Here is a 13,822-nt window from a genome sequence, read left to right as displayed (position 1 = left end):
TGATTTCTCTTTTCTTTAAATCGATTTTCTGTCTTTTCAAAGGGCACTCTCAGGAGTTCATAGTACTGTTGAAGCCCACTCACTGTCTGCAGTTCCCCCTTTAAGCTCAAGAGTAACTCCCATTTTACATTTCCTCATCTAGCAGTCCTCCCGTGGCTATTGTGACTTCACTAACCCTAGACATGCACACGTATATATATATGAAACTACTCTTGTTGTGTTTTGAGCTGTACGTGTATGGTATAGGGTTGCCTTACCTGCTTGCCTTGGTTTTAGAAATATTGTTAGGGCTGGGCAGATGTCTCAGCAGCCAGGAGCACTTGCTGTGCTTCCAGAGGGCCCGTGTGGTTTGCATTGGTTGACTTACAGCTGCCTGTAACTCCAGGGCACCTGATGCTCTCTCCTGGCCTCTGGGGACACCGACATATACATGTGACATACACATACATACAGAAATAAAAATCAAGTTTCTAAAAAGGAAACATTGTGCAGTGGCTGCAGTTGCGCTGAGCTCTTTGGCCGTGGTCCACTGTCCTTTCCTGTATTATACATCGTGCTTCTACCACTTCTGTACTCTATTGTCTTTTATTTTTTTGCTTCATTTATCATATTTTGAATTAATTAAAAGATCTTGGAACACATCAGAGTGATTATGGCACAGTCTCTTTCCTTGGAAAAAGTTTGTTCACATAAGGTAAAATGAACATTGCTGGAAAAATAAGGAGAAAGTGAGAAGAACTTTAAGAGAATAGACAACCTAACCAGGGCTGACCTGGTGAGTTAGAAGTAGAAAGATAAACAAGAATAAGCACTTTACACAAGTGACAAGTGGAATATTTCCTCTAGGTACACAATCTGCTAAGGGAAACAGTTCGTCCTGATAGCAGATGTGGGTGGAGAGGAATCATATTTCATTTATTCCTATGCATCGTATAGGTAAATTGTAACTGAATAATTTTTTACTTTAGTGTCAGAAAATTTGTATTGTTGGAGCTTTGAGATAGTTCAGTGGGTAAAGATGCCTGCCACCAAGCCTGTTCTGAGATTGACTCCTGGGGCCTATGTGGTGGAAGGAGAAAACCGACTCCTGCACACTCCTCCAAGATGTCCTCTGACCTATACACAAGCACTGTGGCAGTGCTTACTCATACACACACACACACATTCATACAGACACGCAACACATACACATATGCATGTGCACACATACTACACACATATATTTGTATATTCTTCCCCATAATAAATAACAAACATGATTTTAAGACTTAAAACATTTTATTGTTAATTAAACATAAACAACTAAGGGCTGGGGTGTAGCCATCATACATAGAGCCCTAGACTCTTCGAAACATACAAATGAAAAAGTCAAATTAAAAATAGGTAACTAAGATGAAAACAGAAGAAATGATAAGATGGTAGTTCCAGATGACAGGCATCACCTCCCCTAGAGGGTCATCATAATGTACAACTGAAAGAGACAGTTCACTGTTACAGTTCAGTCTTTAAAAAAAAATAATGTTTTCAATTTAATAAATAATATGAGTTACTGGGCATGGTGGCTCATGCCTTTAATCCCAGCACTTGGGAGGCAGAGGCAGAGGCAGAGGTAGATGGATATCTGATTTTGAGGCCAGCCTGGTCTACATAGTTAGTTCTACAGCAGCTATGGATATTTAGGAGACTCTGTCTCAAAAAGAGAGAGTGTTGGAGAGATGGCTCAGAATTTAAGAGTGCTTACTGGTCTTTCTGAGGACACAGTTCAGTTAACAGCCCTCATATGGTGGCTCACAACCATCCATAAATCCATATCTTAGTTAGGTTTTTGCTGTGATAAAACACCATGACCAAAAGCAACCAGGGGAGGAAAGGGTTTATTTCACCTTACAGCTACATACCACAGTCCATCACTTGAAAGGGATGGGCTTTCAGGTGAAAGTCAAGGCAGGAACTCAAACAGGAGGCACCAAGAAGCCGGAGCTAATGCAGAGGCCATGGAAGGGTGCTGTTTGTAGTTTCCTGTAGTTAAATATGAACAGATTCTCTGGGAGAGAAGTAGGAACCTAAATAAATAAAGGAGAACCGGACTGTGGGAGAGGGTTAAAAAATGAGACCCAGGCATGGCACTCTTTCAGTCCTTCATCATTATTCAACTGTCTTTGTTACAAGCAGGTGGGTAGAGAAAAACCCCTCCCCCAGTCCGTCAGCATTTCATGGCCCAATCAGCATCTTCAGCTTCAGTCTCTGGAGGCGGGACTTCCTGTGTATCAGGAACTTGGAGAGAGGTGTGGCTATTAGCAGGAGGTTGGAGAGAGGCATGGCTATTTGTGGCAAGGCAAGGTATGAAAGAACCAGCTCTTAGCTGGAAGAGGGTCACAGCTGTTTACTGGCTTGTCTCTTTTGGATTGCTTGGTTTATCCTTCTGTGGCTCAGGACCACCATCCCAGAACACTACCACAGTGAGAAGGCCCTTTCACATCCATCCTCAATCAAGAAAAGTGCATCACAGGCCGATCTGGTGGCTCATTTTCTCAAAATGTTGAGGTTCCCTCCTGCCAAATGACTCCAGCTGAATAAAGTTGACAGAATTAGCTAGCACATTCCAGTTCCGGTAGATCAGGAACCCTCTTCTGACTTCCACAAGTATCAGCCCTGTATACGGTACACAGACAAACATGCAAGCAGAACATTCACACACATTAAATAGATCATACTTATTAAATAAATCTATAACAATTTAAAATTATAATAATATATATTATCCAACAACGAATCTGATAGCTTATGTAGTAAAAAGTGTCTCCCTTTCTTCCTGCCTATCTCTCAACATCATTTCCTACCTTTTGGGTTTTTACTTGCTGTTTTTGACAGTGTGTGTATGTTGACCATGCTTAAGAAATATTTTCGCCAGGTTGTGGTGGCACATGCCTTTAATCCCAGCACTTGGGAGGCAGAGGCAGGAGGATTTCTGAGTTCGAGGCCAGCCTGGTCTACAGAGTGAGTTCCAGGACAGCCAGGGCTACACAGAGAAACCCTGTCTCGAAAAACCAAAAAAAAAAAAAAAAAAAAAAAAAAAATTCAATCACAAATTTTATTCTCTCTCTGTCTGGCTTTCTTCTTTGATTTTTATTCTTGAAACTTATTTCATAGACAATTTCCTTTATATGGAAAAAATATTAAAAGTCACACAATGAGGGGCTAGAGAGATGGCTCAGTGGTTAAGAGCACCATCTGCCTTCCAAAGGACCCAGGTTCAATTCCCAGCACCCACATTACAGCTCACAACTGTAATTCCAGTCCAAGGGATCTGACATGCTCACACCAATGTTCATAAAATCAAGTTAAATAAATCATAAAAAAAATGTAAAAAAAAAAAGTCATAATGAAAACCTACATTTAGAAACTTGAAAACATTCGGCTATTCATTTGACTCCATGGTCCACATCTCAAATGACTTTAAAGACTTAAGACTTTTGTGCTAAGTCATTTATCTCCTTGACACAGCATCACATCAAGAACTAGTGAGTTGTGTGGGTTGGACTACCGCTGAGGAGCTGTACTCATGCAGTGATGATCACCAGATAGTGAAGTGGAACCTGTTAACCAGTGAAACTAGCCTGATAGTCAAGCTGCCTGATGACATCTACCCCATAGACCTTCACTGGTTTCCAAAGAGTTTAGGCATAAAGAAGCAGACGCAGGCAGAAAGCTTTGTCCTCACCAGCTCTGACGGTAAGTGTTTAGTGAATGGCCTATGCATTGCTTTGTATTAACAATATACTACAGTATTGTGATTTACGTTTGGAGTTGTCTTACAAAACTGGTATTTGCCACTGTCGTCGTCTTTTCCCTCTGTGACCTTGGTGATTTTGAAGGATCTATCTGGTCTATTACTTTATAGAAAGTCCCTGGGCTATTTTTTTTCACTGTTTCTTTAAGATTTGATTCAGCTTACAAATTTTTAATGGGAATATTGGGAAATTCATGGTGTTGATTTGATACATTGTTGTGATGTTAACTTTCCTTATCTGATAGCCAATGCTTACTAAGTAAATCTACTACAATGTTACTGTTGTCTCCCCTGCTTTTTTTTTTTATTAGTTTTATTCTATGTGTATGTGTGTTTTGCCTCTATGTATGCATGTGCACCACATGCATGCCTGTGCCTGGAGAGATCAGACCAGAGTGTCTGATGCCCTGGAACTGGAGTTATGAATGAATGGTTGCGAACCATCATGTGGGCATTGAAAAGTAAAGTCATTCTCCTGCAAGAGCAACAAGAGCTCTTAACCACTGAGCCATCATCTCTCTAGCCTCTATTTTCTCCCTTTAATAACTTGTTTATGAAGATATATTTTGATACTACATAAAAGTGATTTTTTTCCTTCTTAGACTTCCTCTCATTTCTAAAACTATACTGATGATTCTTGGCTAGATCATTTATTACCAGATGATAGCTTTTCTGTCTCTGTAATCTATCCATGTTAGATAGTATTCCACTTCAAGAAAAAACTTTCTGTCCTGTGCCACTTGTCTTACTTGGTTTAATGTTAGATTAGCCTCATAGCATAGATGTTATTTCATTAATATTCTGTTACTCTAATTTCTTATTCTTGATTTTGAAAGGGACCCACATTTGGCCACTGAGAGCACAATCAGTGGAACCAACAACCTTAATGTTTGCTTTTGTTTTGTAGATGGGCTCATCATGCTTTAAGCACATCCTTACCTGTACAAGATGCCCCACACTGATCTTGTAGTCTTATTAGTCTTATTTTCTAATTCAGCCATTTTCCAAACAGCTCTGTCTTTAGATGGTTAATGATATTTAAAAGCCAAGATACAGGCATTGCTAGGAGTGTTCTTTTAGCTGGTGTGCCTACTCTTCAGACTCTTCATCAGACAGAACTAGGACTTAGGGATATAAGTGTATACTTAAAGAATTAGAGCTGTTCAGATGGTTCAGTGGGTAAAGCCATTTCCTGCCAAGCCTGAGGGCCTGAAGTCAGTCCCTAAAACCCACATTGTGAAAAGGAGACACTGACTTCTGCAAGTTGTCCTCTGGTTTCTATATGGATTATTTGTACATGCATGCCTCATCCCCCAATAGATAAGTAAATAAGTGTTAAAAAAAATTAGATGCATGTCAGTAACCAGTTCTTTATCACTCTCTATCTAAACCTTGAGTATATTCTGGCTATACCAATTCTAATTCAATACTACAGGGCTTAGTTTAGTTTTTCTTTTTCCAATTCTTGGAAACAGTAAGGAACTATGGTTATTATTATCAATATATACCTTCATTCATTTAATTCTATGATATATAATTTTCAGAATGGATAATCCAGACACTAGACTACTGTAAGAAATAACTCCTTTAGTAGTTGTGTAATATTATTTCCCCTTTTGGGTCTATCTCCCCCTCCACTCCTCCCCCCTCCACTTCTATCCCATCCTCTCTTCCTTTTCCTTTTCTTGTGTTTTCCTTCTCCCTCTCCCTGTCCCCACACCTTCTGAGTCTCACTGTATGTCCCAGGCTGTTCTGGAATCACTGTCCTTGGCCTTTTATGCGCTGACATTATGGGTATGTCCCAGTGTAAGGACAGTTATAAGGCATTTGGATCTTTAAAAATGTGTTCCACATCCTTCAAATGTGTATAACTAATTTCTCATTTTTAATAATTTATATTACTCCAAAACATCAGGGCTTATTTATATTTTTAAATTTAATTTCTTTTTTTGCTTACTAAATATATGTGAATCCCTAATGTACTATATTTTTTGCATTTTTTATTACACGTGTGTTCCTTAAATCAAGAAGAATAATGATATATGTTGTTCTTATGCCTCTAGTGCCTGATAGCTAATTGTTAGTTCATTAATGCTAATTAATCTAGTAGTAGGAAGTCAAATATTTTAATATAAGTTAGTTAATGGAATAGATTCTCACAGATAATTTCTTTTAGGTAAGTTTCATCTGATTTCCAAGTTGGGAAGAGTAGAAAAGAGTGTAGAAGCTCACTGTGGGGCTGTGCTTGCTGGAAGATGGAATTACGAGGGGACCGCATTAGTGACAGGTAAGTGTTCTGCAAATTTGTCTCTCTTTGCTGTGCTGGGATCAAAGCCAGGACCTTTCCCATGCTAGGCAAGTGATCTACCACTGATCAGTGTCCTCATCCTCACCCCAAATAACCTTTAACGGAATTCGTAAAGAGAAAGTTTCAAAGAAGATATTTTCATTGTTTTACTTTCATTTCTGTGTTGTAATAAAATCCTGTGAGCAAAGCCAGCATCTGGGCAGAAAGGGCTTCTTGTAGTTTACGAGTCCAAGATTATATTTTATTTTGTGGGGAAGTCAAGGCAGGAACTCAGTGCATTGCATTCACAATCAAGATCAGAGAGAGCAAACACTTAGCCCCCTGCCTTCGCTGTCATGCAGCTCTGGGCCAGCCATGAAGCGGTACTGCCCACACTGGGCTGCGTTTCCCTATCCCCCTCAGGCATGCCTCCTGACTGACTTCATCTAGATAATTTCTCAATTGGGATTCTCTTCCCTGGTGGTTCTGGATGTGAATGTTAGTTTTAACATTTAAAACTAACCACCACATTCATTTAGCAGTAGCATATTTCACTGTCTAGTAGCAAATAATTGTCACAGTATTAATCTAGATTGCTGTGTAAATGGTATCATTCAGAATATTTTATTTTTTCTTCATTTTCTTCTGGAGATAGAGTCTTGATATGAAGTACAGGCTGGCTTGGTATTCATTTTGTAGGTCAGTCTGGTCTCGTTAGCAGTCCTCCTGCCTCAGCCTTCCCAGTGCTAGGGCTACAGGAGAGTTTCACTATCTCCATTTCTTTCTTTCTTTTTTTCAAGACAGGGTTTCTCTGTGTAGCCCTGGCTGTCCTGGGACTCACTCTGTAGACCAGGCTGGCCTCGAACTCAGAGATTCGCCTGCTTCTGCCTCCCAAGTGCTGGGATTAAAGGCTTGCACCACCACTGCCCTGCTATCTCCATTTCTTGAGAGTCATACTAATCATTACTTTTATCTGTTCTATTAAAGGATGCTTTTAGAATGATTAAGTCCTAGAGTAGATAAAAGTTATAATTTAAAAAAAATTGAAATTAAAATTTTTTCATATAACTTAACCTATATCTGCCTTCTCTCTTCTATCTTAGCCCTACTCCAGGTAGAGTTTACTGTATTAGTCATAGATTGCTGCATAATGAGTTACCTCAACAATTAGACTTAATAAGTATTTAATATGTGGCCATTTCTGTAGGCCTGGAGCAGCCTTGGTGGGTGGATATTTTTGGCTGCGTGTGCCATGAGGTTCCTTCAAGTTGTAACATGTGGTGGCTACAGTCCTGAGAAGGCTTGATTGTTCTGGCTTACACGTGGATGCTGGCATGAGCCTTGATTCTTCCCTGGCTTTAGCAGGACACCTTAATTCCTTGCCACATAGGCTAATAGAATATTTTTACATCATGGCACATGGCTTCCCAGGGGTCCAAAACCAGTGGATCCTAAAGTTAGGAACCACAGTATAGTTTCTTTTCTTTTTTTCCTTTTTTCTTTCTTTCTATTTTTTATTGATTTAAATTTTATTGTATTATGATGAGAAAACATATATAATTTCAATTTGTCTGAATTTGTTAACATTTAAAAACATATTTTAAGTAAATAGAATTATATCACATTCTTCTTTCCCATTTGTACCCCAACTCCTCCCAGAGACTGCCCCCCCTTCAACACCTGCCATACCTTTTGTTTTGTTTATTTGGTTTTTTTGTTTTGTTTTTTTGAGACAGAGTTTCTCTGTGTAGCCCTGGCTGTCCTGGAACTCACTTTGTAGACCAGGCTAGCCTCGAACTCAGAAATCCACCTGCCTCCAAAGTTCTGGGATTAAAAGTTGTATGCCACCACTGCCTGGCTCATTTTATTTATTTTTTATTATATTCTTTAAGATTTATAAAATATTGTAATGGTAAAAATGAGTATTATAAAAGTTGTTTGATATAAAACAACAATCAATAGAATAGTCTTTTGTAGATGCTTGTCTATAGCAATACTGAAAATACATTTTTCTCAATATAAATTTTAAATAAGTCCAAATATATTAACTGTATGATATTTTAAAATAATATATTACTATTAGTTTTTAAAAAATAAACATAAATATATCAAGACTTTTTGTTTGTTTTGTTCTTAGTAGAGCTTAAAATATTGACTCTTACTGTGGTACAAACAAATTAAGAACAATTTTTTTTATTAGATGTTTTCTTTATTTACAATATCTCCTTTCCCAGGTTCCCCTCCAAAAAAAAAATTAAATTAAGAAAAAAAAATTAAAAAAAAACCCCAAACTAAAACAATCCCTCGTTCCCTCCCCGCTCTCCCTGCTCACCACCCCACCCTCTCCTACTTACTGGCCCTGGCATTCCCCTACACTGGGGCATAGAACCTTCACAGGACCAAGGTCTTCTCCTCCCATTGATGACCGACTTGGCCATCCTTTGCTATACACATGCTGCTGGAGCCACGAGTCTCCCAGTGTGTACTCTTTGGTTGGAGTTTTAGACCCTGGGAGCTCTGAGGGTACTAGTTAGTTCATATTGTTGAAGAACAATTTTTAAACATTGGTGTTCATTGTAATAAGGCTGTACTAAAGTGACCCTCACATTACCAAAGGATTGTACCTCCATAGTAGCTAAGAGTTGACAGTTCTGCAGCGCCAAGGAATGAATTGTAGGCATGATTTTTGGATACAGATTTCCTGCTATGGTCAAAGCTATTTGACTTGAGCAATTGTTTTCATTCTCAGCCCAGAGAGAACAGGTTACATTCATTTAAGAAATGGTATGTGAGCCAGGGCTACACAGGGAAACCCTGTCTAGAAAAACCAAAAAAAAAAAAAAAAGAAAAGAAAAAGAAAAAGAAATGGTGTGTGTATTAAGGTGGTCTATCCATGAAGTCATTCATCAACAGTTTCAATGAACAATGGTTCTGCTTGGAGGGTGGCACAGACATTAGGTGAGGGTAAGAATCTGGTTCATTGGCTGTGATGATTTTGAAAAGCAAAGACTGGAGAGATGGCTCAGTGGGTAAGAGCACTGACTGCTCTTCCAAAGGTCCTGAGTTCAATTCCCAGCAACCACATGGTGGCTCACAACCATCTGTAATAGGATCTGATGCCCTCTTCTAGTGTGTTTGAAGTCAGTGACAGTGTATTCTCCTAAAATAAATGTCTTTTAAAAAAAAGAAAAGAAAAGCATTCATCTCAGACAAAGGGTAACTTACAAAGTCCTCTTCAAAATTGATGCAATAATTATAAATATCAGGCAAAGCATTCAGTCTCACTCTTTGTTGTTCTCTTACAAGCCACCTCCCAAATTAATTGTCTACATTCTTTTGGTTGTATAAATAATTTTGATATATAAGCTGTTTTAAAAACCATAGTATAGTATAAAAACATCAAATAAACAATCTTACTAATAGAGAGGCTGAGATAGGAGAAGCATGATTTCAAGACCATTATGTGGTACACAGCAAGACAGTGTCATGTACAAACAAGCAGAAAGAATATGGATTGTATAATATTGGACCTATTTTTCCAATTACCAAATTAGAGAGACCACTGGATGACAATCAACAAATTTCTACTTCCTCATATTTTTGAATTTCAATCAATTAGGATATGCTACAAATATTAATTTTCATATTAAATGATATTAAGGGAAAGTAATTGTTACTTCCTGTTATTTTTGTTGTTAGAGGTAGAATTATGTTTGTGTGGGTTTGTTGAAAGATTACTTTCTTGTTTCTTCTAGGGTGTAGAAACTCCTTATGTTGGTGTTTTCCATCTATTATCCTTTGTAGGACTGGATTTGTGGAGAGATATTGTGTAGATTTAGTTTGTCATGAATACCTTGTTTTCTCTGTCTATGGTAATTGATAGTTTTGCGGGGTATAGTAGCCTGGGCTGGAATTTGTGTTCTCTTAGGGTCTGTATGACATCTGCCCAGGATCTTCTAGCTTTCATAGTCTCTGGTGAGAAGTGTGGTGTAATTCTGATAGGTCTGCCTTTATGTGTTACTTGACCTTTTTCCCTCACGGATTTTAAAATTCTTTCTTTGTTTAGTGCATTTGGTGTTTTTATTATTATGTGATGGGAGGAATTTCTTTTCTGGCCCAGTCTATTTAGAGTTCTGTAGGCTTCTTGTATGTTCACGGGTGTCTCTTTCTTTATGTTAGGGAAGTTTTCTTCTACAATTTTGTTGAAGATATTTACTGGCCCATTACCTTGGGAGTCTTCACTTGCTTCTATACCTATTATCCTTAGGTTTGGTCTTCTCATTGTGTCCTGGATTTCCTGGATCTTTTGGGTTAGGACCTTTTTGTATTTTGCGATTTCTTTGACTATTGTGTCAATGTTTTCTATGGTATCTTCTGCACCTGAGATTCTCTTTTCTATCTCTTGTATTCTGTTGGTGATGCTTGCATCTATGACTCCTGATCTCTTCCTAGGTTTGCTAACTCCAGGGTTGTCTCCCTTTGTGATTTCTTTATTGTTTCTAGTTCCATTTTGTTCATTTCCCTTGCCTGTTTGCCTGTTTTCCTGTAGTTCTTTAAGGGATTTTTGTGTTTCCTTTTTAAGGGCTTCTAGCTGTTTACCTGTGTTCTCCTCTATTTCTTTGAGAAAGTTATTTATGTCCTTCTTAAAGTCCTCTATCATTATCATGAGAGGTGATTTTAGATCTGAATCTTGCTTTTCTGGCATGATGATGTGTCCAGGACTTGCTAGTGGGAGAATTGGGTTCTGATGATACCAAGTAACCTTGGTTTGTGTTGTTTATTCTCTTAAGCTTGCCCTGCAACATCATCTGGTTATCTCTAGTGCTACCTACCCTGGCTATATCTGATTGGAGCCCATCCTTCTTGTGATCCTGATTGTGTCAGAACTTCTCAGAGTCAAGCTGTCTCTGTGATCTTGTGATCCTGTGATCCTGTGATCCTGTGGTCCTGGGCATGTTAGGTCTACTGGGAGTGGGACTGGCTGCAGAGTTTGCACCCAAAGTCTGCTCAGGGCACCAGACCGGACAGACAGGAAGGAACCCGTGCCACTGGACTGGCAGGGTTCCAGTGTGCCTGGGTCCCTCTGGTCCCAGTTACTCCTGGTGTTGGGACAGATGTGTCCTCTTCACCTCTGATCCTATGATCCTGGCCTATCAGTGGAGCTTCCTCTGGCTGTTGTGGGACTGGTTGCCTGGGTGTGGTGGTGCATACCTTTGATCCCAGCACTTGGGATGCAGGGGCAAGTGGATCGCTGTGAGTTTGAGGCTAGCCTGGTCTACATAGTGAATTAGGGACAGCCAGAGCAATATAGTAATTCCTTGTCTTGGAAAAACAAAAACCAACCAACCAACCAACCAGAAATCCCTTTCTTAAATGACTCTCTGTAGCTCCAGGCTATTCTGTTTGAACTAAGATGGTCATAGGTGGATTTCATTTCCCTGGTGGTGATAACTGCAGTAGATACTACATGGAGAATACTTTCCTTAAAGTCTAAGTGGAGATCATAATGGCAACAGAAGTATTATTTGAGTAACACATTCTTGAGTTTTCCAAGTTTGAAGGAAAAAATGAAATTTTGACTGTGGAAGTTCAGTTAACATTGATGAAAGTTTTTTTTTTTCCTCATGTAATATCAGTCTAAATTTACAGTTAAAATATACTCTGTTACACTTGGAATGAATTGGATCTGAATTTTAAACATTTAAATGTTTATTTATATATATACACATGTAAACTTAAAATTATGTTCTACAGATAATTTTCTTTTTTTTCTGCACAGTTGGAGAAGATGGACAAGTGAAAATCTGGTCAAAGACAGGGATGCTTAGATCAACGTTAGCCCAGCAAGGTATGTTCTACACTTGTACAACACAGAAGGTGCAACGCCCTCTTTTATAAATTATCTGTTATGGGGCTGGAGAGATGGCTCAGAACCTAAGAGCACTGACTGCTCTTGCAGAAGACCTGAATTCAGTTCCCTGACCCAACAGGGCAGCTCATACCAGTCTGTCACTTCACTTCCAGAGTATCTGACACCTCTTCTCACCAGGCGTGAGCATCATACACATACATACATGCAGGGAGGCAAAACGCCCATACGCATAAAGTAAACTAAAAACTTGTTTATAGCGGATAAACAATATACATATATGTATATAATATAAAGATTTTTCTCAAAAAAATAGAATCTGTTATAGTGGTTGAGATTGACTTTAGTCACATTTAAAACCTGAATTTTCTTACTTCTATTTGGATGTAAGAACTTTTTTTTTTTGAAAAGATTTATTTTATTTATTTTATGTGTGAGTACACTGTAGCTGTACAGATGGCCATGAGCCATCATGTGTGTGGCTGCTGGGAATTGAACTCAGGACCTCTGCCAGCCCCACTCACTCCGGCCAGCTCACTCTGGCCCCGCTCACTCCAGTCCCTCTCGCTCTGGCCTGCTCACTCTGGTCCTGCTTGCTCGCTCTGACCCTGCTTGCTCCAGCCCCACTCCAGAGTGAGTCTTCAGACACTCCAGAAGAGAGCGTCAGATCTCATTATGGGTGGTTGTGAGCCGCCATGTGGTTACTGGGATCCGAACTCAGGACCTTCGTTAAAGCAGTCAGTGCTCTTACCCGCTGAGCCATCTCGCCAGTCCTGGATTTAAGAACATTAAAAAAAAAAAGAAGACTTATTTATTTTATGTATGTGAATGTTTTGCTTGCATGTTTGTGAATCATGTGCATGTCTGGTAGGTGCAGAGGTCAGAAGAGGACAAGGTTGTCAGATCCTCTGGAACTAGAGTTACAGAAGCTTGTGAGCTACCATGTGGGTGCTGAGACTTGAACCTGGGTCCTCTGCAAGAGCAACAAATGCTCATAATGGTTGAGCTATTTCTTCAGCCCCTATACTTTATTGTTATTACATTTATGTATTCATTTATTTGTGGGTTCATATGCCTTCACCCATCAGGGTGTGCATGTAGAGGTTACAGATCAATTCATGGGAGTCAGGTTTTTTATTCTACCATGTGGATTCCAAGGATGGAACTCAGGTCATAGGCTTGGTGGCAAATATATTTTCCTGCTGAGTTATCTCTCACCAGCCCTCTACATTTTCTTCCTTTCCAATATGCCTGATTTAATATTATTTAAATTAAGATATATTTAAAAAGCCAGGTATAGTGTGGTATAATTCACTCTGAAGGTTGAAGGAATTGGATTTCTGTGAGTTCAAGGGCAGCTTAGTTCACATAGTCAATTCTAGGATATCTAGAGCTATATTATTGACAGATAGGCTTTTTCTCTTTATATTGTGAATCTGTGTAAAGGTAGTTGTAGGCTAAATATTTTTAAATGATTCTGAAATATTTAGAGCATCTTGTATATAAAGTATGCTTGGATATCTAGTTAACATAGTCTAACTGGGCAGGGCGCTACATACCTTTAATTCTAACACTTAAGAGACAAAGGCAGGAGGAGTGTGGACTTGAGGCCATCTTGGAATATATAAGAAGACCTTGTCTCAAGAGTAGCTCCTTGGTAGAATACATGCATAGCATACAGAAGGCCCTGAGTTCAATCCACGGCACTGAAAAAGAAGGAAGGGGGAAGAAGTGAAGAGAGAGAGAGAGTGCAGAGGTGTGTGAGAGAAACATGTAAAAGAAATCCTCTTCATTTAAAAGTCCCAGAGGCCAGGCATAGTGGACCATGTTTGTAATCCCAGCTTGAAGCATGAGGATGCCCAGCACTTTGAGGCTT

General features: G+C 39.2%; 1 protein-coding gene across 5 annotated transcripts in view; it reads left to right on the top strand.

Annotated features, from left to right (window-relative positions):
* Ift80 (intraflagellar transport 80) overlaps nucleotides 1–13,822 on the top strand; it is a 110,204-nt gene that overhangs the window by 9,292 nt on the left and 87,090 nt on the right. For all 5 annotated transcript variants that reach the window (XM_031374067.1, XM_031374071.1, XM_031374068.1 and 2 more), the window contains 3 exons: nucleotides 3,511–3,732; nucleotides 5,967–6,077; nucleotides 11,857–11,925. In XM_031374067.1, the coding sequence (XP_031229927.1) occupies nucleotides 3,511–3,732; nucleotides 5,967–6,077; nucleotides 11,857–11,925 (402 nt within the window). The remainder of the gene's footprint in view (nucleotides 1–3,510; nucleotides 3,733–5,966; nucleotides 6,078–11,856; nucleotides 11,926–13,822) is intronic.

This window comes from Mastomys coucha, unplaced genomic scaffold, assembly GCF_008632895.1.
Source record: "Mastomys coucha isolate ucsf_1 unplaced genomic scaffold, UCSF_Mcou_1 pScaffold16, whole genome shotgun sequence".
NCBI lineage: Eukaryota > Metazoa > Chordata > Mammalia > Rodentia > Muridae > Mastomys > Mastomys coucha.
The sequence above is the reverse complement of the archived record's forward strand: the minus strand, read 5'-3'. Positions and strand labels throughout refer to the sequence as shown.